Genomic DNA, 26,077 nt, shown 5'->3' with positions numbered 1-26,077 from the left:
AAAGTATTTTTCAAAATGATAGAAGCATTCTGTCTTGGTTTTTGTGCCTATCAATGACTCACTGCCTCTACTCCTAGAATTATTTACATTCCAATATATTTGGTATTAAAATTGCCAAGAAATGTGCCGGAACAAAAGGGTGTATTTTACAGTAATCAAATGAAAAATATGTTGCATCTGAACGAGAAAAATGGTTTATATACATTATTCTTACCTAGAGTCGTCCGCAAGCCATGGTGATTGAAGTTTACTACCACCAAACTTTGCCCCTGTTACAAGTTTGAACACTGTTACCGTTACTTGTTTTTGAGCCTCTGGTTCCACATGGTATAGATTCCCAGAGTTTACAAACCATTTGCTAACTTTTAATCTGAAACCATCAAAAATATATTTCTGAAATAATGTTGTCATTCTGGTAATGATAAAAGTACTACTATTCAACAAAAATCACAAGCTCAGTTAAACTGACTGACTGGCATTCGCTAATGCTATACAAATGCCGGCAGCTGTGGCAAAGCTGGAAAAACTTTTAGACTATTAAAAACGTAGAATTATACACAACATATGAAGAGACAGAATTGTTGATATGAAACGAAGCACAACAACACAGTCTGCAAAAAACAAATAAATAACAATTAACAGTGTAGAAATTTAAATATACTGCAGACACTTTAATGTGGCCATACTGGGTGGGGTTTTTTGGACTGTGGTTGCATAAGAAACCAGAAGTGACCTGGCATGTACTACCTCATCTACGACAGTGTCAACATCAGGTGGAAACTGTGTGGTAGCTGTAAATGAATGCTTTGAGTACTATGCTTTGCTTTGAATTGTGCGTTGCCTGTTGTTATCTTTTCTTATTTTGAAGTGACTGAAGAGACTTGGTCTATCATAGGATTTGAGCATGAATCATAACACAAGAAAGGATCGGCATTCTCTATGACCATAATGACAGTTCCGCTTTAGCAGAACAACAAAACTTGAGTGTAAACTGCCAGTTCTGAGGGAACAAGGCTGAACTTGTTTCCCTGCACTTCTTCTCTCCTCACTGTGGTACACATTCTTGTTTGTTTACTATCATGGTGACTGCCACATTACAGTGTCTGCACTGTACAAAGGGAATAAATTACAACAGGGCCACCAGTAATAAATAGCATTACAGAAAAGGGAAAGAGAGTTGGGAACAGTTTATCAATTATATAAAATATCTACAACAAAAATTGCACTTCAAATAATGTAAAACTCATCTACTGCTATGAACTACAAAGACTGTATGCCCCCAAATGAAACCCACTCAACATGAAACATTACTGCAGATCATGGTAGGATGTGGAGAGGTCAGGGGGGAGAATAACAGTCTGAGGAAAATCAAATATCCTAAAAAGATTAGCAGAAAACAAGAAATTTTATATGAATATTGAAATAAATCATCTTCTAATATAAAAATTATCTGTGCTTCTACAAAAATAATACAACAGCAGCATTGGTTTAAAGAAGTATAGACTGTCATATCTGCAGAAGAACAAGCTGCCAGATCACTCCGAATGAAAAAGTTTTGGGAAAGGAAAAAATTGTTGACTGCCAAGATTTTAACTTGTTCACCATAGACACTGTTACATAAAGTTTCATTTTAGTGCTCTAATGTGGGTGTAAACTATGTAAATAAATAAATAAATAAGGGCACCAGAGAAAACATTTCAAAGGGGTCTTGAAAACGTAGAAAAAAAGAAGACATAAATTATCTAAAGAACAAACAGGGGGAAATGGTAGAAATAAATACAAAACAAGAAACAGAAAACAAAGACTAGATTACAGTTCGATTATGAATGAGTCAATAAGGAGAAAGCTGCATTTCAACAACACTAAAAATTCAACTATTTGAGTTTTATGAAGAGGGTTAGTTCCTCTTAGGAACTGCTTTAACAAATGCTTAATATTCTGCAATCCCTTCCTTGTCAACGAAGAAAAGAGGGTTTTACTGTCAAGATCAAGTGGACAAAGGGCCTGAGAAAGCTTTTTTAAGGGGGGTAGGATGTCAAACGGGCCAACTTGGAGCAGGAGAGGCACCACAGGACATTTTATTTTCTACGTGTATACTTTTACAAATAAAGTCATAAAACTTCGTTGGCATGACCAGGAAGGATTCAGGATTCACACTCATAGCAGTGGAAGTGCAAAAACATAACAAAATAAATTTTTTAGATATGAGATTTCATCATTTTTTCACTTACTGTTGGCTGAGTTTGTTGCTATAGGTACATTTTTCTTCACAAGTAAGAGAGCTTCTTTGATGAATTTTGCACAGCATACAAACCACACTTACAGGTGTATGAAATTCTAGAATTTTCCAAATCTATTAAAAACGGTGGTAAAAATTGAGATAATTAACTACAAAATTTGATTTTTTTCTAAATATAAAGTTTAAAACGTAACAGCTCATTCATTTTTTCATAAATTAAATAGATTCTAGAGTTTCAGACACCTGTAAGTATGGTTTGTATGCTGTACAAAATTCATTGAACAGTCTCTCTTACTTATGAAGAAAAGTATACCTATAGCAACAAATGCAGCCAATAGTAAGTGAAAAAATGATAAAATTTCACGTGTAAAAAAAAATTATTTTGTTATGTTTTTGAACTTCCGCTGCTATGAGTGTGAATCCTGAATCCTTCCTGGTCATGCTGACAAAGTTTTATGAATTTACTTGTAAAAGTATAGACAGTGGAAATTAAAATGTCCTGTGGTGCCTATCCTGCTCCAAGTCGGCCCGTTTGATATCCTACCCTCCTTAAGGAAGCAAAATGTATAATATTTCTTTTCCACGAAATTATACATAGAGACAGATGTTAATTTTTGGAGACATGAATGTTAAATATAAATGCATCCTGATCAAGATGCCATAAAAAAACTGAGCTGCAAGTGTAGTTCAACAAAGAACATAAAGCTGAAAGGCCACTGTGTTATTGCAAGTCAGTGTTCCACCACATCCAGGCCGTTTGATCAAAAATCTGGAGAAAATTAACTGACTTCATTTTATGTAACAACACTGGCATATTTGTACAGATTGTTTGTGCTAATTATCAACTATACAACAGATGGTCTTCTTACAAACAAATAAGTCGCTGATGAATGTTTATATGTTAATCACAAACTTTGGATTAATACCCCAAGTTTCTCAATATTTTAAAAATGAAAGCCGAATTTAAATTCAAAACCAGAATATTAGCCCCTAGACCATGCTCTATGAAGTGGACTCCGGCAGGCCTGTTGCCTACCCACGTGTGCTCTCCAAATTGTGTCCACGCTGTCTGGTGGCACTGCATTGCGCATCTCCAAACTGTGCTTGCTCCCACACTTGGCAACATTTGGAAGGATCTACAAAATGTATTTAAAGTTTTATATCAGCTGCAAGAGTCACACTGCCTGCTGTAAGCATCATCTAACAGATATTGCTGGTGTGTCTGTTGTTTGGAGAAGACGGTGATCATCAGGACTTTAATGACAGTGATACAGAAACATCAAGAGGCAAAGGAGGTGTTGAAAAAGTGCTGACAGCTGTTCAACAAGTCAGAGATCATGTGTAAGAATTCATTTTTCATGTCTTCCAAATCACTGGCATTTTCACATCCTTTTTTGATAACAGGTTGTTAACAATAATAATTAATGAAACAAACAAATATGCTGAGCAGTTTATAAGTTCATATGTGTATACACTAAAACAATGATCATAGGTGCACAACCAACAACTGAGAATTGTATTCTTCGACCACAAAGAAAATGGATAGGATGTGACAGTTACTTTTGGGATAAAAAATGTTTGTAAAATAACTTATACAGAAAAAAAGACAATGAATCAATAGTAGCGTTTACAACAATACGAGGTGTGATCAAAAAGTAACGTGAATATTTCTTTTTCTTAAAGATTCTTTATTTTTTCATCAGCATCAATTTTGTCCCCTTCAAAGTAACCCCATCAGATTTAATACACTTGTTCCAAAGCTTTTTCAACTCTTCGAAGCACTTCTGGAACTCACTTTTCATTATGGTGTACAGCTCCTTCAGTGATTCTGTTTTTATCTCATCAATGGTGAAAAAACAACATATATTCATGGTTCTCTTCAGCCTCAGGAATAGAAAGAAGTTGCAGGGTCCGGCGAATACAGTGGCTGAGGCAACATAACGGTTTTGCTTTTTGCTAAAAAATCATGAACAAGCATTGAGGTGTGATGCAATTTTCATGAGCAGTTTTGCCACAATTCTTGTCATTTTCTTCAGATTGCTTTACACAAATGGTACATAAATTCCACGTAGTATTCCTTATTGACTATACATCAATAAGGCAGAAACTCATGACGCACTATGCCATTGTAATCGAAGAAAACTGTGAGGAGAACCTTCACATGTGACCAAACTTGTTGAAGTTTTCAGTCTTGGCTCTTCTGGCAGTTTCCATTTGGCCTTGGTTTTGATGTCAAAGCCATAAATTGTCACCTGCTATAACATTCTTTAGAATGTTCTGGATTATTGTTGACTTCATCCAGCAATTCCTGTGTGATTTCTAAGTGACATAATTTTTGGTCAAAATTCAACTATTTGGAACAAACTTTGCTGCTACACATTTCATGCAAAATAATAATAATAATTTGCTTGTCATGAGCCAAAGGATATGTCGACATCATCAGTCTCTCTGACGGAGATTCTGTGGTTTCCAGAACCATTTTCTTTATTTTTCCACACTGTTGACAATAATTGATGTGCTAGAGCATCCAGGATGGTCATCATCTTCAATGTCTTCTCAATGTAAACTCTTTTAGATCTGCCAAAAGCTATAGTCAACATTTACAATGTGGTGCTGAACTTTATTAAATTCTTCAAACAAAATTTAATGTGAATTCTTTGATCCATCTTTTTCAAAAGTAAAATTTCGTTGAGCACTTGAAAACACACACAATCTTTTCAACCGTCAACAATAAACTAAATAGTCCAAGCATCTGAAAATGTAAATATATAACTGGGGCACATGTACCAGCAAGATAAAAAAATTAAAAATCAGATGTATAAAGCCTACAAAATAAAAAAAAAATCCCATTACTTTTTGATCACACCTCATAAGTGCGTGTTAAGATAAAATTAAACAATGGAAAATCCAGGACAGAATAATGACACAATATTACGAAATGGATAGATTGCTACTCACCTTATAGTGGAGAGGTTAAGTCACAGGCAGGCAGAACAAAAAGACAGCTAAGCAAGTGGGCTTTTGGCGAAAAGGGCTTCTTCTAAAGTAGACAGCGCGTGCCTGCCCGCCCACACACACACACACACACACACACACACACACACACACACACACACACACACACACACACACAGTCTCTGGCTGCCAAAGCTGGACCACGAGCAACTGTGCTTGATGGGAAAAGCATTCTGGATGGTGGGGGTAAGGAGGCAGCTGGGGAAGGGAGGGGGATAGCAGGGTAGGGGTTGGGGACAGTAAAGTGCTGCTTGTGGAAGCATACAGGGACATGGTGGGGACAAGGTAAGGCAGCTAGGTGCCTCCCAACTGCGACTGCACCTAGCTGCCCTGCCCTGTTCCCACCAGTCCCTGTACGCTCTCACAAGCAGGACTCTATTGTTCTCCACCGCTATCCTTCCCCCTCCCTGACCCACCCTCTTCCTTACACCACCACCCAGAATGCTTTTCCTATCATCAAGCACAGTTGCTCATGGTCCAGCTTTGGCAGACAGAGATAGTGGTCTCGTGTGTGTGTGTGTGTGTGTGTGTGTGTGTGTGTGTGTGTGTGTGTGTGTGTGTGTGTTGTCTACTTTATTAGCCTACATTATAACACATGCTCATAGGCTTCATACTCTACATTTTGCTTCCAAGGCGGACTGCTCAAGGTGGCAAAGCAATGGAGATGTGTGATGATCCTCCATTCAAGTCATGGCAGTAAAATTTCTATTTAACAACAAGAATTCAGCTGCTGAGATGGGAAGAGCAAATAGTTTAATATTGTCCACCATAAACTTGTAATATTTCATTAAGTACTATAGTGTGATTGCATAAATCACTTAATGGCGACCAACATTTAGAATATTTATTTTAACTTCAGCAGCTCTATTCCCCCCCCCCCTTTTTTTCTTGAGAAGCGCAGCAGTTTTGTTAGTGACACACCCCAATCCTGCCAAACATAATAATAATAAGACGAAAAATACTACTATGTTTAACATGCACACAGTGTCTTCATTTTCATTATTACGTAACTGAACAACTGACAGATAAAATAGAACCCGTATCATCCATTAACAATAATTACTAGAAAGAAATCATATCAATTTTTTTTTCAGTACTGACGATGATAATGTTCACCTTTATCATTTGTCACATGACCTCCATCAAATCCAAGTTTTCCATTTTAATGGTTATGCAGCTTAAGATGTGATATGACGTGAACAACAACACTAACAAAATATTTTCATTACAAATAGTGCCCACAGTAGAAATTGTCACTACCTGTCCAGAGAGAGTTGCAAAGGTAATGGCCATTCCCACAGGAGGTAACCAGCATTTTGATCCCAGCCTCGTAAAGTCAAAACCTTGTCTCCACTTACTGTCACCACAGCAGACCCATCCACACCCAAAAAGTGGATATCACCTTGTCCACCCTTCTCCAGAACTTGTCGCCATAAAATTTGACCTAAAAAAAAGGACCAATGCATATTAATGTACTAAAAAGCACATTTACCACTGATTATAGTTTATCATGACACACGTAAGTGAACAAACCTGATTTTGAGTTCAATGCAGCAACAACATTTTCCTCTGTAGCTACAAATATTCTCCTAAGAGACAAATTCACATCAAATTCTGCAAACTTCAGCTTCCCAACGTATGACTGTTTCCTGCAACATACAATTAGTTGAATGACATAGCACACTGCCTCTTAATCAGCCTGAAGGTGTAAAATACCTAACTGAATCATCATCAATTAATAATGTTATTTCAACTAAAGCTTACTGTCTAAATAATTAGTGACTGCCAAGTCTTATCCTTGACACAAGCGAAAAACCTTCTATAGCTAAGACTAATGTACCTACAACGGGAGTGCTGTGCAAGGGACATGACAACTAAAATCTCTGAACCATGCCCAATTACCTCAAAGATACTGAAGGAAGAGAAAAATAGTCAAATAATACACAACATTCAATACTGGTACAACTAATCTTTAGGGAGAAACACTAGGAATTTGGAATGTGTCACAACCACTACTTTTTCTCTCACACACACAGACCTATTAATGCAAGCTGCAGCACTTTCCATTCCTTGCCTTTCTCCAACATTTTTTTCTGTATGATGAGTTTCTGCTGATGTTGTCTAATAGTTCTTCTCAATCACTTGACCTTACATCCAGTCGTTATTGATTCTGAAGCATAATTCATTATGCAGACCATAACCATCAAATGACTCAGACTATTTCTTTTATTACTCATGACTGTCCTTAATTACTAGCTTTTCTCATTTTTTCCATTTTTTATACCTTTCTATTCCTTGTGCTTCCAGTCTGGTCCACATATACTTGTATATCTTCCTCTGGAGCCACATTTGAGGGTTTCTGAATGCTGCTCTATGCAGCGTCAATGGTGAGCCGTGATATCTCTCTTACCTTCTTATCCAAAAACTGACCACCTCTAAAGCTGAGTGATCAGCACGCCAGAATGCCAAGTGAGGGGCCCAGATTCAAATCACGGCATGGTCAGGGATTTTCTCCTCTTGGGGACTGGGTGTTGCGTTGTCTTCATCATCACTTCATCTTCGTTTAAACATATGTTGCCCAAGGGGCTTTAACTAAAAACACTTGCACCAGATTACCAGCATTCCCGATGGGAGGCCATAGCCACATGCCCATTTCATTTCATCCAAAAACTCACAAAATTTATTTTGTACATAGAAAAACTTACAACTACTATTCCGGTTTTCATGTTTTCTTCTACATTTACATTTATATTCTGCAAACCACCATGAGGTGCCATGCAGAGGGTATGTCCCATTGTATCAGTTATTTGGGTTTCTTCCTGTTCCACTCATGTCTGGAGTGCAGGAAGAATTGCTGCCTGAATGCCTATGGGCATGCAGTAATTATTCTGATCTCATCCTCATGATCTCTATGTGAGTGATATAGAGGACATTGTAGTATATTCCTGGAATTATCATTTAAAGCTGGTTCCTGCAACTTTATCTCTGGATAGTTTATCTCTGTCTTCAAGAGTCTGCCAGTTCAGTTCATTCAGTAGGTCTATGACTCTCTCCCACAGATTAAGCAAACCTTTGACCATTCGTGCAGCCCTTCTCTGTATAGTTCAAAATCCCGTTATTCCTATCTGGCATGGGCTCTGCACACTTGAGCAATATTCTAAAACTGGTTGCATGAGTAATTTGTACGCAATCTCCTTTGTAGGTCGATTGCACTTCTCCAGTATTCTACCAATAAACTGAAGTTTACCACTTGCTTTACTATGACAGAGCCTATGTGATCATTCAATTTCATACCCCTACCAAGTGTTACATGCCGATATTTGTACCAATTGGCCGATTACAACAGTGACTCATTGATATTGTAGTCATACAATGCTATGTTTTTACATTTTGTGAGGTGCAAAGTTTTGCATTTCTGAACATTTAGACTGAGTTTCCAATATCTGCACTACTTTGAAATCTTCTCAAGATCTCATTGAATATTTATGCAGCTTCTTTCAGATAGTACTTCATTATAGATAACTATATCATGTGCAGAAAGCCTGGTTTTACTATTAATATTGTCTGCAAGCTCATTAATATGCATGAACAGCAAGGGTCCCAATGCGCTTCCCTGGTGCATGCCCGAAATTACTTCTATATCTGGAGATGACTGTCCATCCAAATCATCTTCACGTCTCGTAACTATTTATTTTGCACTCTAATACTTACACTTGTTGTCCTCCTACACATTTTACCTCCAAATTAAAACACTTATTTTCTCAGTTACCATTGTTCTTGGCTTTTTTACATTTATTTTCATAACACATTGTTCACGGCTGTTCTTCAATTCCTTCCTACTGGTACCAATTCTCTTCTCACCTTCAGATAAAAATGCTCTATCATCAGAAAACCATCTGTTGCTATTCTCCCTTCATTTTAAAGATAGTTATTTATTGTTTCATCTAGATAAATGTTCGACAATGTCTTTGATTCACACTTCAGCCCATTCCCTCTTTTATTTCTTTTACAATTTCAGCATCCAAGGAAACAAATTCTGAAACTGTGCCACTAGCAAAAAAACTAACCTGAATTACAATGAAGCTAGTTCCTAAGAGGTCAAGACACTAACAGCTCAGATAATTTTCAGAAAAGCTGTTGGATTCACACAGAAACCATCGATACGTTGGTGGAACACGTACTGCATGAAATTTAGGCAAAGATAATTCCTGGCAAACTATACTTTTTTCACTGTTAATTAATATTCTTCCAATTACAGGAACGTTTTCTTAAAGAAGAGGCATAGAGAAAAGTAACTCATCATCTGAGAGGTAACAGTGCTTATTTAATGTTGTGTGTCACTTCATCACATATTTATGTCTTTGAATCTTGCCAGAAAGCTAATTTCTACTGTAAGTTCAACAATAATTTTGTAATATACTCAAAATAAAAATCACTGGCTTCAGTGCCAAAGGTGATGAAAAATTGTGAATTCCAAGGCTCTCCTTAGAGCAATTTTTCATTACCCAAATTGAACATTAACAGACAAGTGCTAAAGATGAATCTTTTGAGACAAAGCTCTTGTATTGCTCGACGGATCAAAACAACAGCTTTCAAGGTTTATTTCCACACTTATGCAGAAAGATTTAACGCCTTTTATTGAAATCACACGTTTCAGCAATAAGATCAGAATTCTTGGCATTAAAAAGAACAAACTTGTGTCAATACTGTTGGGCACTTGGCAGGTTGGTAGTAAGTTTTACACCCCAGGGTAGTACCCCCAAAGGACACTAAAAATTTGTCCAAGTTCTACCTTCACAGCTCCTGGAAGCCAAACCGCCTGTGAGCTTTAGACTGCCAGCTAGACAGAAATGCTGAGCGATTTACGGTAGACATAAAGACATGGAGGAGGAGGACATTAGTGTTTAAAGTCCCGTCGACAACGAGGTCATTAGAGACGGAGCGCAAGCTCAGGTGAGGGAAGGATGGGGAAGGAAATCGGCCGTGCCCTTTCAAAGGAACCATCCCAGCATTTGCCTGAAGCAATTTAGGGAAATCACGGAAAACCTAAATCAGGATGGCCGGAGACGGGATTGAACCGTCGTCCTCCCGAATGCGAGTCCAGTGTGCTAACCACTGCGCCACCTCGCTCGGTCATAAAGACATGATTGAAGCCGAGATATACCGTCCCACTAGAGTGTTGTAAGAAGACATAGATACAATGCAACACTAACCGTTCATGTGCCAAACCATTAGAAAAGAGTGTGTGAAAGGTGAAGTTGGGAAAGTCTGAAGTCACTAGGAGAGCTGACAGAGAAAGAAAATCATGACATGATGTCATACCCATCCTCACCTCCGTAGGGTGTACAGAAAGTGCCAGCAAAAATACCCCACCCTCCTTAACAAATGTCCAATTACTGAGTGCTAATTGCAGACTGCTCAGAGTGTAGTCTCAGCCCTTGAGACAGTTGCAGCTATCCGGTGATAAGGGGGGCGCAGCAGTTTTGTTAGTGACACACCCCAATCCTGCCAAACATAATAATAATAAGACGAAAAATACTACTATGTTTAACATGCACACAGTGTCTTCATTTTCATTATTACGTAACTGAACAAAAATCCCACATATTTTCCTTTTAAAATGCTTTTTCCAAAATGGCAAATGAGTTGGTTGTATCAACTACACAATAAAAATATTACCAAATGCTTCAAAATGAACACTGTTTTCTTCTGAGTTAAAAGCACTGAAAATTCCTGTAAGTAGCCTTCTCCTCATTCTAGAAACCTCTAATGTCTTTACCGGCTAATAAGTTACAAGTAAGTAGCCTTCTCCTCATTCTAGAAACCTCTAATGTCTTTACCGGCTAATAAGTTACAACATTTATTGCACAAAATTATCTTTAATAATGCAATATATGGTTCCTCTTCTAACCCACAGGATCAATACAGCTCTGAGTCTCTAACAGCTGATGATCTGAAACTTCCTGGCAGATTAAAACTGTGTGCCGGACCGAGACTCGAACTCGGGACCTTTGCCTTTCGCAGGCAAGTGCTCTACCGACTGAGCAACCCAAGCACCACTCACGCCCCATCCTCACAGCTCTAATTCCGCCAGTACCTCGTCTCGGTAGAGCACTTGCCCGCGAAAGGCAAAGGTCCCGAGTTCGCGTCTCGGTCCGGCACACAGTTTTAATCTGCCAGGAAGTTTCATATCAGCGCACACTCCGCTGTAGAGTGAAAATTTCATTCGAGGTGATGATCTGCTCAGCCTACACCAACATTTACACTGTATAGCACATAGTAGACAGTATTTCCCACTGTACCTCCATCTTTGGGTAAGGCCTGAAATTCGGTTCACATCAAGAGCTGTAACATCATGCTTCATCCAGCTTATAAGCCACGTGGTAGCATGTGGGCAATTTATGAAAGTCATTTCCATACTGGAATAGATCCAAGATGGAATGCCAGAGACTTCGTAGCACTTGATGGTTTGTAATCACTTCACTCATTGAGACGTGGGGACTTAGCAATCTCAACATAAAGGACATATTTTGGAATGGTTCTGCAGCCACTCTTAACACCACTGAAGATATTCCCTGATGTCTTAATACACCATATGATCCTGTCCCTTCATCTTGTTCTCTGTTTTCCCCATGTTCCTCTCCTCCTCAATTCTCCAGGAAACCACCTTATTTCTTACCTTACAACTCCACTTAATTTTCAATATCCTTCTGTAGTGCCACATCTCAAATGCCTCAATTCTCTTCTCTCCCAGAATTTCCTATATCAGGGCTGAGGCCTATGTTTGATACTAGTAGACTTCTTTTGGCCAGAAGTGCTCTCTTTACATGTGATAGTCTGCTCTCTTTACATGTGATAGTCTGCTTTTGATGTCTACCTTGCTCTGTCTGGCATGTTGTTTAAAAAATAATAAACTCCTTCACTCCGTATACTTGGTCTCCAATACTGATGTTAAGTTTATCACTAATCTCATTTCTGTTACTTCTCATTGCTTTCATCGTTCTTTGGCTCACTCTCAACCATATTTTGTGCTCAGTAGTCTGTTTATTTTAACTCCCAAGACCAGTAATTCTTCACTTGCAGAGCAGACAGCAATGTCATCAGTGAATCTTTCAACCCTGAATATTGACCCAACTTCCAAACCTTCCTTTAGTTTCCTTCATTGCTTCTTTGATACATGGGCTGAACAGAAGAAGAGAGACTTCATTCTTGCTTTACACTCTTTTCTCTTGGTCTTCCATTCTTTGCATTTCCTCTTGGTTCCACACTTGTTGCTAGCCGTAATACCCCCACAGTTGATTGTTTGTATCAGTCATATTCAGGTGTATAAGGTATCATGATCTGTACACTTTATACCACATTTCAGAAGGGACTTTTTGAATGTTAAATAATATTAGAGCAAATAAGCTCTCTATGCTGTCCAAGATTTGTGACTGACACACTTTCAGATAGCACAGGCCTCGAGCAATCTTTGTCTTCCTTCACTCAAATGAGGTAACAAACACAGCTCACCCAATGTAATTGTCAAAAACCTCACTAAGTTATTCACAATTGTCAAAGCTAGTGTTGGTGAAATATAAGTGTCCCTTAAACATTGAAAATTAAACAATATGTTTCCTTCTAGTGAAAATTTGAAACCAAAAATACCTTCCACCCCTCCAACTTCATCAGCTGCACCTTGTGTGTTCCTGTTGGAGTAGTAGCATCCACCAAGGCCATCCACGAACACACAGGTCAGAACTGGCTACCGTAATCATAGGTATCACACTGTTCACAGTGATAGGAAAAACAGTGAATTTTAAAAGACAATTCATCAGGAGACACCAATCCCCTGTTTCAACCTTGCTATTATTAAGATGACTGATGTATCAGCATAATTTTAAATTTGTCTTCAAAGTAAAAAATGGACAGTTGTGCAGGAAAGACATGTCATCATCTGCCATATGGTGTCATCTCGATGCCAAGTAAGGAGGTGGCTCTCCCAGCTGTTGTCTGTTTTCCACACCTTGGAGAAACTACTTATAATTTGAATAGATCCCAGACTGGTCTCAAGAGGCTGAGTATACCCCATCCCAGTCATCCCAATAAGAAATAATCCCTGGCAGTATCAGAAATTGAATCCAGGTTCTTCTTATATGGTACTCAGGTACATTGACAGTTCCACAATGGAGTCCGATCAGATTATGATATAGTGATTATTTTATTTTTAGACAAAAGTTTATAGTTTCAGCCCCAGAGGAAACTATAATAAGTTCATAGTGGTTGTGAAATGAAATATAAACAGTTGATTAAAACATGTTTTCTCAAAAATGGTATGTATATTCTTAACCTTATAAGCAACAGTTTCTTCCATTTGAGTAATTGACGAGAGATTAATCATGGTCAGGTTATTGATTTGACTGCCCACAGCTTCTAGTTTGCTACTTCTAATCTCTTGTAAAATCACATGATCCTTTTACTCGACAATGTGCTGAAGCTCACATAACATCTATTTCTCCTTACACATATTGGCTGCTTCATCTGCTGCATTGTGTACTCCACTGCAAAGCAAAATGTCATCTTGAGTTTATATCTGTTGTATTGTACTGCCAAGTTGTGAACAATTTTTTCACATTATGTAAATCTGCAGGATTACTCTCAGGATATGGGGAGAGCCAAAGCAGATAAGAAGTTTTCCACTAAAACGTTGTCTCACCCATTCTGGTGCATTAATGACTGTGTATTTTTTTGACAGTTAGCTAGTTATTCATTAAAGTAATATCTGAAGAGATAGTCAGGAAAAATTGTGGATTAGCTGAGGATATCAACCTGTTTACGCTAATTACCATACAAAACAATAAAATTGTGCAACACCTGCCTGTCCGTGAGCAAGAGGAACAACACATTACAAATTTCAGTACACAAGTAGCTAGGAACAACTAAAATTTATTAAGTTTAATGAACATATTACAACAGCACAGTTCCTTGGGACACGAGTTGGCACTAACTCGTTCATGCTGAAAAGCCAATCACTAAGGGTATGCTAGAATGTTCTTACATAGACAACATATGTGAGGCTGTGGCTGGCAGTGTGCAGCAGGTGCATGAAGATAGGTGAAGTCCAAGAGGCCATGATCAGATGTACTAGTAGTGCGCTCAAGTATGGGCAAATTGCTTAAGGTTGGAGTTGGCAGTGCTCAATAATGGATGTAGGCCGAAGCCTCTGTGGTTGAAGTTGGCAGTCAGCAGTAGATGCTTAAGGATGGATGAAGTGTGCGAACACTTTGGCGAGATACTCCTCGCTGGCTCAGCGATGTGAACTCCCAAATGTTGAGCTGCTAGGAGCAGTGGGCATAATCCTGGAGTGTGAACTGGCTGCACAGTGGTTCGGCAGCAACCTAAATACCTGTCTGGCAGAACACCATTTGCAGCGATGCTTATGCCTCTGGTGGTAAGGCTGGCATAACAAAGTACTGTGGTCGCTGCTGGAGGTTTGGTTGGAAACAACCTGTTTATTTTAGTTGATGTAATATCGTTTTCATTTGGTCGCTGGAAGTAGCCATATTAGCGGGCTGGAGTTTTGGCAACCCACAGTACATGACTGTAGGACTGGTGGCTGGGTCACTGGAGGGTACAGCAGCACCCTTCAAGTTGAAGAAAAAGAATACCTAAAAACCTAGCCTGGAACAAAAGATTTCTTGTTCCCTAGTAAGTTTCCAATCACTCTGTGCCTCTGAAGTATTCACAGCAACAGTTTATTCAATTCCTTGATCATTATCTTGAGGTCTGATAGATACAGTTTCTACAAAACATTCCTTAGAAAAGATTTCAAAAGGCTTGGTTGTACAACAGTGATTTCTGAACACATGCCCATAATCTGAGGTTGAGAGCAGATTACATCGTAGTGATTATAGCAATGCTAGTACTTCCTAGCTTGGCTTGCCATGAAGAGGTACTGCTGTGTTTGGATCAGTGGTTCACCAGCCCAGGCCCACACACCTTGGGCTGGTCAATGAGCACCTTTTGACTGTCCAGCAACTTGAGATCACAGGCATCTGCAGAAGAGGGCAGATGGAAAGGGTGGGAGCACTTGCCACCCTGCACCCTGTCCTCCCAGAAACAGAAAATGGAGTAGAGTTTTTATTCATATACTAAGTAGATGAACATTAATTTTTTGGAATATAATAAGTCTTTAGTGTCACGTATAAAATTTAGTTCTTATAACATAACGTGCCTCAAAACTGATTAGCTCTTATATAAAAAAAATGTCAATTTTAGTGAGTGTCATTCCCCAAATCAATTTTGCTGTCACATTGCTCGCTAGGTAATCAGTCTTGTCACTCCTGTGGTTTCTCTGTATGATGTGAGGCCCATGGGTAGCCAGTGTAGCTAAAATTGTGTAAAAGAACTCTGTTGGGTCATGACGGTAGTATAGACTAATAGTCTGCAGATTGTTCACTGGATATTAGAAACTCATCATGGCAACAGCAACCCGATCTGCTGTGAAGACACTCAATTCCTCCAGTAGAAAAATAGTACAGGAAGTGATTTGATGAGTACAGTTAAATGGGTAGATAGTAAACCTCTACAGAGATTTCCAGTCCAATTTCAATTCTTTCTTTTGGTGTTTCATTAAATAACGGGCTCTTGCTTACAGCTATTTGAAGATTATGAGACTGCCAGTTGGGGGAGTGATTTGAATCATTGAAGGCTTGCCATGGTCTGACAATACTTTTCCTTGTTCCCTCTCAAGACTGGTCATTAGTGACAAGGATTCCTGGATAATGGAACTGCTACATCCCCTCCTCCTCAATTACAGCTGTTACATCTTGACAGTAGGTTCAGATGTGAATACAGCAAAGTGACGTCAGAAATGTAGGTCTGCCAGTTTGTCCACTGGAATGACCAACAGGCTGGTTGGTTTGGAGGGGGCATGGAATGGGAACAACAGGTTCACTGGGAGTTGGTCACTGTCACATTGTAATAAGTTGAATTCACCACATGCTGTACTGACATGGGTATGGGATCCATTAGTGAGACTGAAACTCATCAATCAACTTTTCGATAAGGAAAGTGCTACTAGACAGTCAAGAACTCCCATCACAATGGGTTATGCATATTAAAATTCCCAAGGAGGGAAGGTGATGGGAGTTACTGTACCAGGTTAAGCACCTTAGGATACCATGTTTTGCTCTCTGGCGACAGGTAAATGTTCCAAAAAGTAACATCAAATGTCAATGGAATCTGTAAAGCCACTACATCGAACAGTGTTTGAAGGGGAACACTTTCCCAATAGAAATGGACATCTGGATGACTTCTCAGGGTTGGCAAGGTTCCAACAGTAACTGCAGTATAATTTAAGCTTAGAATAGTGATTATTACAAAGCTGGGTTTGTTGCAGGCTGGTACACATCACAGGATAAAATTACAGCAGCTGTCATAATTCAAGAAGGTGGCAGTTACATCCATTACAATTCCACCGTTTAATCACTATGGTGTAATCTGGAAGGATGGAAGCTGCCATTACCACTACTGTTTTGGATTTCATCTTTTAAACTTTTTGAGAGTGCAAAGATTTGCCCACTTAAGACTGGGAACAGAGAAATGAGCAGTCCAATGGCATGCGGTTCATTACCAGTGTTGAGCTGCAAGTCCACATAGTTCTGAGAAAAGGGTACCCCCAGAGGAGGTATGTGTACTGAGATGCTGGGCAGACAAATACCTCTCCAGTCAAAAATGGTGGTTAGGGATCTCTCTTTCTGGCAAGAGAAAGGATTATAAAAGGGTTGACTCTGCATCAGATCAAGGGGGTTTCATTGCAGTGTGACAAGGGATTAAAGCCATCTGGAGGTGCGGAAGGGTTCTCCCACAGTTGTCAAGAAACTGGTCACCATAATAGTACTGTAAAGACATTCCTATTTCTTTGCAACATCACAGCACTACAATCATAGGTCTTCAATTGTCCTTTGCTTCTTGTAAATGGGACACAGTGGTGAGCTATAGTCATGCTGGTCCTGACAACTGATGCAAGTTATGCGACGGATATCACTTGTTCACCGTATTGAGTACACAGACAGGTGAGCTCACTGGGACATTAATACGCCATATGAATAAAATCTTCTCGGTTTTAAAGCTGGGTCATATCCAATAAAATTCTTGAGCTTTTGATGGCTAGCTCCGCCATTGTCGTCAGGAGTAAAACTAGTGACTGCTGTTTGGCACTATTTCCCGCTTATATACCTATGGGCTTGGTCACTGGTACCAACAACAGAGGGCCAACATGACTCGTGCGCAAAAGGCGAGTTGGGCATCTCACAGCAGCTCCGGCCCACAGCAAGACCGAGTGATGGCAGGTGGCGCGAGGTGACTGCAACACATTTGAAACTGCTGCTCCTGCCAAGCGTTAAGCATCTGCTGTTGCTTCTTTCGATATCCAAAGGCTGCTTCTATGCCTTACTCAGTGTGTAGCCCTGGTCTCTGTTGAAATTGTTGCCATTCATTCTAATCTCAGCCGCCTCTTTTATAACGGATTCCCAGTATGTTGACGCATGAGCCAAGACCCTTGTGTTCTCAAACTGTATTTTCAATACAAGTCTTGGCTCATGTGTCAACATACTTGGACTCCATTATAAAAGAAGCAGCAGAGATTAGAAAGAACAGCAACAATTTCAACAGACCAGGACTACCCACTGCATAGGGTGCAGAGGCGGGCTTTCGACATCAAAAGGAAGCAATAGCGGATGCGTCATGCTTGTAGGGAGATGGGAGCATCAGATTCAAACGTGGTGTCAGCCCCTTGCGCCACTTGACGTCACTTGGTCCAGCGGTGTGCCGTAGCTGCTGTGAGTTACCCAACTCGCCTTCCGTGCAGTGTCGTTTTGGCCCCCTCTGATTGGTGCCAGCGGCCTTAGGTATATAAGTGGGAAATAATGCCAGCCCCGGCAGTCAGTAGTTTTACTGATGATGATGGCAGAGCTAGACATCGAAAGCTCGAGAATTTTATTGAAATTGAAATGGCTTGAAAAATGAGAAGGTTTTATCCAATCACACTGCCACACAAAAACTCCGAGGACACATATTTGATATGAAGGTCCTTAAAGCAGCATGTAGATGGTGGTATGAACAAGTGGAAGGCACAACAGCTTAAACTTCTATGGGATGTAAAAGGAACAGGAATATTGCCCAAAGGAGTGCATGAAAATAATGCCTGAGACTGAGCGGAGTCCACTGTCCTGATCAGCAAGGAGACCATCTGTGTCTTTTGCAACACACCACTTCTCCAAATGTATCTCTGGTGCATTCCATGCAAAACTGAGCTTTGGTAGCTAGAAAGAATGGACAAGTTTTAGGTCACTGGACAGATCTATTTCTCAATGCGTACTAAATCAGTACACCCAGTAAAGCCAAAAGTAATACAAAACTTGGCAACAGTAACACAGTATCAACATAGGATATTACATACAACTGGCCCTCCTGAAGTCACCACTTTCATTACTTGAAAGTTCTTAACAGGCAGCTGTATGCAATTTAATTAACAATTTTTGTCTGTGGGACAATATAGCATAAGAACTTATGATGAATATTTTGTGGCTCAAATAGGAAACCACAAGCATCTTCAGTTCTCCTGCTGCAGAGACTGTTACAATTTGTCTTATTATCCTTATAATTATAGGATAAGACTAGCAATCTGCTGATATCGCATATCAACAAACAAGAAATGTGGATACTGTTACAAAGGAGATAAATTCTAATTCAGTTCTCATAAATGGTTTAAGAAAGAGCACTTTAACATCAGCACTTAACAAATTAGCACCAAATTACAAACCTAAGACTGGTTGAATTGCATCTGGCTGTGTGAACAATACTTACGATCACTAATTAGTACTGCACTGCTAGATAAAGAAAGTTTTAAAAATACGTAAGGTACAGGCCATTTATGTATTACGTACATTCAAAACATTAAACTGTAGATAGTAGCAAGCATATAAAAATGTATGCTGAAGTATCCCAAGAACTATTCACACTACTGATATTGTTATTATTATTGTTTTAACACTGATGACACCAATTGCATTTAAATATGCTCAAAGGTGGAATAAAACATTTGTATTTGTGCTTGATTTCTATAGTTCCCTAGAATAGTAAAGCAACACAGAAAAAATGATATACGCACAGCAGGCATTCATTACAATGATAATTAGTCACAATGACTTTTTAAATGCTTAATTTGGCGGCACTTTTGCAGTTTAGAGGGTACATGGGCTGATCACGAGAAAAGTACCTATTTTGGAAGGAAACATGTATTCCTGAAAATATAAGCATATATATGCCCGGAATACAAAAAAAAAATTTTATTTCAAAAATTGTGTGTTACAGTCATATCTGATGTGCCCATCACCAAAACGTACTTATTTTCATATGGCTGAAAAAAAGTTGAATTAACTGTCTCAAAATTTTTTTATCAAAAATGATGTATTGCATATGTATGCAAAGAATTTAAAAAACTATTTTTTTTACAAAAAAGATGGAATTATTAACAAAATTTTCTCAAAAATCATATTTGTTTATTTGGCACAGATATACATTAAAGCTCGAATCACAGATTAGATAAAAACAGCTACATCAAGTTAATTTGTAGTATTAGGATAGATTTTTCGAACATGCTCAATGAAATTGTGGAACGGATTTTCCCCAAAACTTTGATGCTGGAGAAATTCCGCCAGGTAGTTATTCAGTGTAGCACGGTGAGTTCCAAAACGCCTTTTATTTTTTTTCCTTTAGCTTTTTGCCAGACTGATTCCACGTGATTTGTGGTTGCGTTTATAAAGGGATTGACAAAATAAAGCGAATGATTAACAGTCAGATGATTGTAGCGCAAGTTACCTATGGTGGTGTAAGCTTGCCACAAATCAGAAACTACTGTGGTTCAAGGCAAAACATACTGTTGCAAAATTGGCAGCAAATGGGTAGCATCACGTTCTGGCACAGCAACCATAACGCTTTGCTTTGTCTCAATGTCATAGCCACCAAAGACCCATTGCTCCCGCACCGTATGACCTCGATGGTACTTTCTCCTGACGAAGCAGATCTCGTCCATTTCAACAGTATGGCCAGGGCCGCCCAAAACTATTGGCAGATATTCATGGCAGATATCCCTACAAAATTGGCACCAATCGACCACAAGGTACTCACTGCCAATTTTGAGCTCCCTCATTAAAAACTTTTGCTTATTGAGTCCGAAAGCCCACAGTCGCAAAATTTTAGAAATGTCTAAATGACTGCCAGCAAAAAATGACATTTTCCTGATTGAACATTTCTTTCTACAGTCCCTGCCAAAGGAGCAGCGCCAAATTTCGCCATCTTTCCCTGTAGTTTTCTCCGGCTTCATTTTGTTGTATCCAACACAATTCCCATTTTCACACACCAGATCGTTCTTCAAAAGACCTTGTTGCCTAGCCCACTGCATAGAGCTTCCATGGTACAAATCTTCCATTACAAAGTCACTCAAATCTGGAATGTTTCTCGGCATTTTGGCACACTCGGTAATATACGATACTTCAAAACAGACAGCCTCAACAGAAAAATATAGGTCATTGAGCGCACTGATCAAGATACATAACTGTGAGCAACAATATGCAAAGCCAACAATAGCTATCATGGTTAGGATGTATGAAACTGTAAGCATTACCTATGGATAAAGAACACTGTGGGGTCATTCCATGTCAAATCAACCAATTGTACCACATGATTTGAACCATGACCTCTCAGATTTGGATGAATTTTTTTTTTCAGGTAATGTACCTACTAACACTAGTTTAAATTTGAGATTTCAAATTTTTCTGATCTTTGGTTTTTGAGTTTCAAGGGTTTAAAAATAAAAAAAACCTCTGTTTTTGATCAATCAATGATTGTTTTAAAATGCTGTAGCTCAAATACTATACAACCTAGAGAGCTCAAAATTGCACCATTGTTTTCCTCTAAAAATTCCATTCAGTTTGATATGTAACATGACTATGCTACCTAAATCTGAAAATTTTACAGTAAAAAAAAAAAAAAAAAAAAAAAAAAAAAAAAAAAAAAAAAAAAAAAAAAACGTACCCTCAGATTTCTTTATAAAAATTATGTGTGCTGTGCAGTCTAGATGACTACATGCATGCAAAATTTCAAGATGGGATCTCAATGGGTTCTTGTATAAAATAATATTTCACTACTGCAATACACACTAATGAGGTGAAAAGCAGACTATTTCTAGGCTACGAATACTAAGGTAGGCCTATGTAATTCTAACAAACTTAAATTATTTTGTTAGCCTTTTTATGCAACATTACCCTCTTATTGTTTGTTAATTCATTAAATGATATAGTGTTGTTTTAATTTCATGTTCATGATTATTTTAACTATGCATCAGAAGGAAGTTAAAATTTTGAATAAAGCCACTCACCTTCATCCTTAGTTGTAAATGGCAGAGATTATCTTTTGCTTGGTTTTCCAATGTTATTTGTAATCATTTACAACAAGTTCCTTATATTAGAAATTGGCATATAAGTAATTTCACTTGGGAAAAAGATTAACTTTTAGATATCTGCATGGATAGAACTGTATTTCTAATATCAATTAGTATTTACAAAGTTAATACACATGGTATCTATACAACTTAGTGTTTAGTGAGGGTAGGTGTAACATAATTTAAACGTGCTTCTTTTATGATCTTTTAAGATATTTTTCCAAAGCCAGAGAAGACAATTTCATTTCTTTAGCACTTAAAGTGTAGGTTCTTCCCATAGCTGTTTGTAAAAGAGTATTTCCTGGGACATCTAATATATCTCTTGGTTGCGGATAGTAAAAAGTCTGGGCTGGACCCTTTGGGTGTAAAAAATTTATTCGGTACATGTCATTGTATTTTTCTTCATAGCATCCTAGCCACCATCAGTAATATTTTCCACATGTGAGGGTGATATTTGGTTCAGTGTTGTCACATATTCAAGCAATTCATCAAGACTAAAATGATAAAGCTTGACAGTAATTTGACTCTCTGTGCAGGGTTTATATGAATGAAACTTTTGTGTTCCCACAATCGCTTTTGAGTCACTGAACCGAGGAAGTAAGTATTCTTTGGTCAGTTCATAGTCCTCTGTTGTGCAATGTTCAAAGTCAAAGTTTATTATGTTTTCCATGGCAAATACATGAAGTGATTTGGGTGTTAAGATTTGTTGGTCATATGGCTTTTGTAAGCTGGCATTAGCAGCTAGCCGCTTAACAGTTCCGCCAAGGCCATCGCATGCACTCTTGCCACTCTGCCTCAACTCCAAAATCAGTTTTATGCAAACACATATTAAGGAAGTTTTTCTTATTTTTATATTGTGCAGTGCTGCCATCAGAAAAGTAAGTAATCTTTTTAAGTGCAGAAGGCAAGTTTTGGTTTATGATTTCTAGCAGTTTTTTCTGGAATACATAGAAAGCGACTGCATTATGTTTTAGGCAATCTGATATGAAAACATACTGCAGATATTTTAGTTTTCCCTCCCATTTATAATATATGATGAAAGGATGCAGTGTAGCTTCCCCATTACATCAAGGTGGCCATAAGTGGGGTAGTGGCCAAAACTAGAGCCTTGACCCTATATGAAAATCTCGCATTTTTTTATAATAAAAAGTGAATGTCATACAAAATTGTAAGAGTCTTAAGTTATTATTTTTAAAAAAATTTTATTCTCTCATTAAAATATCTTTTAATGAATTAACAAACAATAAGAAGGTAATGTTGCATAAAAAGGCTGTCGTTGTTGTGGTCTTCAGTCCTGAGACTGGTTTGATGCAGCTCTCCATGCTAATCTATCCTGTGCAAGCTCCTTCATCTCCCAGTACTTACTGGAACCTACATCCTTCTGAATCTGCTTAATGTATTCATCTCTTGGTCTCTCTCTACGATTTTTACCCTCCACGCTGCCCTCAAATGCTAAATTTGTGATCCCTTGATGCCTCAGGACATGTCCTACCAACCAATCCCTTTTTCTAGTCAAGTTGTGCCACAAACTTCTCTTCTCCCCAATCCTATTCAATACCTTCTCATCAGTTACGTGATCTACCCACCTAATCTTCAACATTCTTCTGTAGCACCACATTTCGAAAGCTTCTATTCTCTTCTTGTCCAAACGATTTATCATCCATGTTTCACTTCCATACATGGCTATACTCCAAACAAATACTTTCAGAAACGACTTCGTGACACTTAAATCTATACTCGATGTTAACAAATTTCTCTTCTTCAGAAACGCTTTCCTTGCCATTGCCAGTCTACATTTTATATCCTCTCTACTTCGACAATCATCAGTTATTTTGCTCCCCAAATAGCAAAACTCCTTTACTACTTTAAGTGTCTCATTTCCTAACCTAATTCCCTCAGCATCACCCGACTTAATTCGACTACATTCCATTATCCTTGTTTTACTTTTGTTGATGTTCATCTTATATCATCCTTTCAAGACACTGTCCATTCCGTTCAACTGCTCATCCAAGTCATTTGCTGTCTCTGACAGAAATACAATGTCATCGGCGAACCTTAAAGTTTTTATTTCTTCTCCCTGGACTTTAATACCTGCTCCAAATTTTTCTTTTGTTTCCTTTACTGCTTGCTCAATATACAGATTGAATAACACCGGGGAGAGGCTACAACCCTGTCTCACTCCTTTCCCAACCACTTTTCCCTTTCACACCCCTCGACTCTTATAACTGCCATCTGGTTTCTGTAAAAATTGTAAATAGCCTTTCGCACCCTGTATTTTACCCCTGCCACCTTTAGAATTTGAAAGAGTATTCCAGTCAACACTGTCAAAAGCTTTATCAAAGTCTACAAATGCTAGAAACGTAGGTTTGCCTTTCCTTAATCTTTCTTCTAAGATAAGTCGCAAGGTCAGTATTGCCTCACGTGATAAAAAGGCTAACATAATAATTTAAGTTTGTTAGAATTACATAGGCCCACCTTAGTATTCGTAGCCTAGAAATAGTCTGCTTTTCACCTCACTAGCCTGTATTGCGGTAGTAAAATATTATTTTATACAAGAACCCATTGAGATCCCGTCTTGAAATTTTGCATGCATGCAGTCAGTCAGACTGGACAACACACAATTTTTATAAAGAAATCGGAGGGCATGTATTTTGGAAATTTCAAAAATTGTTTTTCTGGAATAGTTTAAAATTTTCAAATTTAGGTAGCATAGTCATGTTACATATCAAATTGAAAGGAATTTATAGAGGAAAACAATGGTGCAAGTTTGAGCTCTCTAGGTTGTATAGTTTTTGAGCTACAGCATTTTAAAACAATCATCGATTGATCAAAAACGGAGGTTTTTTTTAATTTTTAAACCCTAGAAACTCAAAAACAAAAGGTCAGAAAATTTTGAGATCTCAACTTTAAACTGGTGTTAGTGGGTACATTACCTGAGAAAAGAACTTATCCAAATCTGAGATATCAAGGTTCAGACTGTTAGTTGATTTGAGATGGAATGACCCTGTGAAAAAATATAGTAAGGTGTCTGCAGCATATTGGCAGAACAACATGAATAAGTTGGTGGAAGCAGGCAGTTTTTATTTTTTTTCATCCATATGAAAATAAGTACTTTTTTGGCATTCCGTGCATATATGTGCTTATTATATCTTCAGAAATACGCGTTTCCTTCAAAATTAGGTACTTTTCTTGTAATCAGCGCAAGTACCCCCTAAACCGCGTAAGTGCCAATTTGTCTTGCATAATGACTATACAAACATAGTGTTTCTTAAATATGGTGTTCACAGGTAACACTAGAGATGCGCAGACAAAGACTGCGCGCATTGTTGATGGATTGTACATTAAAAAATACAGCGGAACTGTATACATTACCACACAAATGTTTTGTAAAGTACGAGACACAAACACTTAAGGAAGATTTAAAATATTAAGTATATGTTTTTACACGTACGTTACCAAATATATGGCCATTTACTACAAATTAAGCGGTAATATGAAACTATCTGTGATTCCACATTACATGTAATAATGGAGCAACTGAAATAACCTACTGTAACGGCATGATAAGGTGTTTTGTCCCATTCCCTACATAGTGAATTGCGTACAAGAATACGAAATGTTTCAATATGCGCAACCGTCACACAATTACCACATAAAACACATCAAAAGGCAAAATTCGTGAGTTAGCCTAGCTCCACATTACTAGTAACTAAAATGTAATGTTACTATTGAAGAAGTCATCTGAAACAGAGCTGTCAATAGTGCTGTGAGCTTTTCTTCTATATTCGGGAACTTCATCTTGTTTAATAAGCTTCATGCAATATTCTATGAGGAAAATTCGGCCGAAAAGCACTATGCATGTTGAGTAATATGAGTCAAACAATACATCCACCTGTCCAGGTTTGGTTATGTAATTTATTTACCAGTCGAACTTTCCAATCTGATCTTCATAAAGACATGAAGAAGGTCCAAACACAGCAGTCACAACCAAGCAGAACAAAATTTTACAAGGACTTGAGCATATATAACTTGATGTCATTCCAAAAACCATGTTCACACTTAACACTCTCCCACGATACATACACACATGCAAACAACACTGCAACAACCCGGCCTGCAAAGATGTAAATAATGTAAAGATCAAAGATTAAACTACATAACATGTGCATTATGTAGTTGAAGATTCAAAGATAATAAGATGACAATCAAATATATAACGAGGAAGAGACGTATTTGTTGAATGTAGTTTTATTTGCACTTCGATCATAGTTTGCAACCATATTAGACATGGCAGCTATATAACGATTTGAACAAAAGATAATTTCCAAGAATGATTGCGT

At 38.2% G+C, this 26,077-nt stretch overlaps 1 protein-coding gene across 2 annotated transcripts in view; it reads right to left on the bottom strand.

Moving 5' to 3' along the window:
- LOC124712266 (ER membrane protein complex subunit 1) overlaps window positions 1-25,856 on the bottom strand; it is a 121,433-nt gene extending 95,577 nt beyond the window's left edge. For both annotated transcript variants that reach the window (XM_047242564.1, XM_047242569.1), the window contains exons 1-4: window positions 25,661-25,856; window positions 6,788-6,903; window positions 6,515-6,698; window positions 215-370 (exon numbers count right to left, since the gene is read on the bottom strand). In XM_047242564.1, coding sequence (XP_047098520.1) covers window positions 215-370; window positions 6,515-6,698; window positions 6,788-6,903; window positions 25,661-25,818 — 614 coding nt within the window. In that variant the 5' untranslated portion in view covers window positions 25,819-25,856. The remainder of the gene's footprint in view (window positions 1-214; window positions 371-6,514; window positions 6,699-6,787; window positions 6,904-25,660) is intronic.
- Between the last annotated feature and the right edge of the window lie 221 nt (window positions 25,857-26,077).

The sequence above is a fragment of the Schistocerca piceifrons genome, chromosome 1 (assembly GCF_021461385.2).
Source record: "Schistocerca piceifrons isolate TAMUIC-IGC-003096 chromosome 1, iqSchPice1.1, whole genome shotgun sequence".
NCBI classification, from domain to species: domain Eukaryota; kingdom Metazoa; phylum Arthropoda; class Insecta; order Orthoptera; family Acrididae; genus Schistocerca; species Schistocerca piceifrons.
Note: the sequence above shows the minus strand (reverse complement) of the source record. Positions and strands in the feature narration are given on the sequence as shown.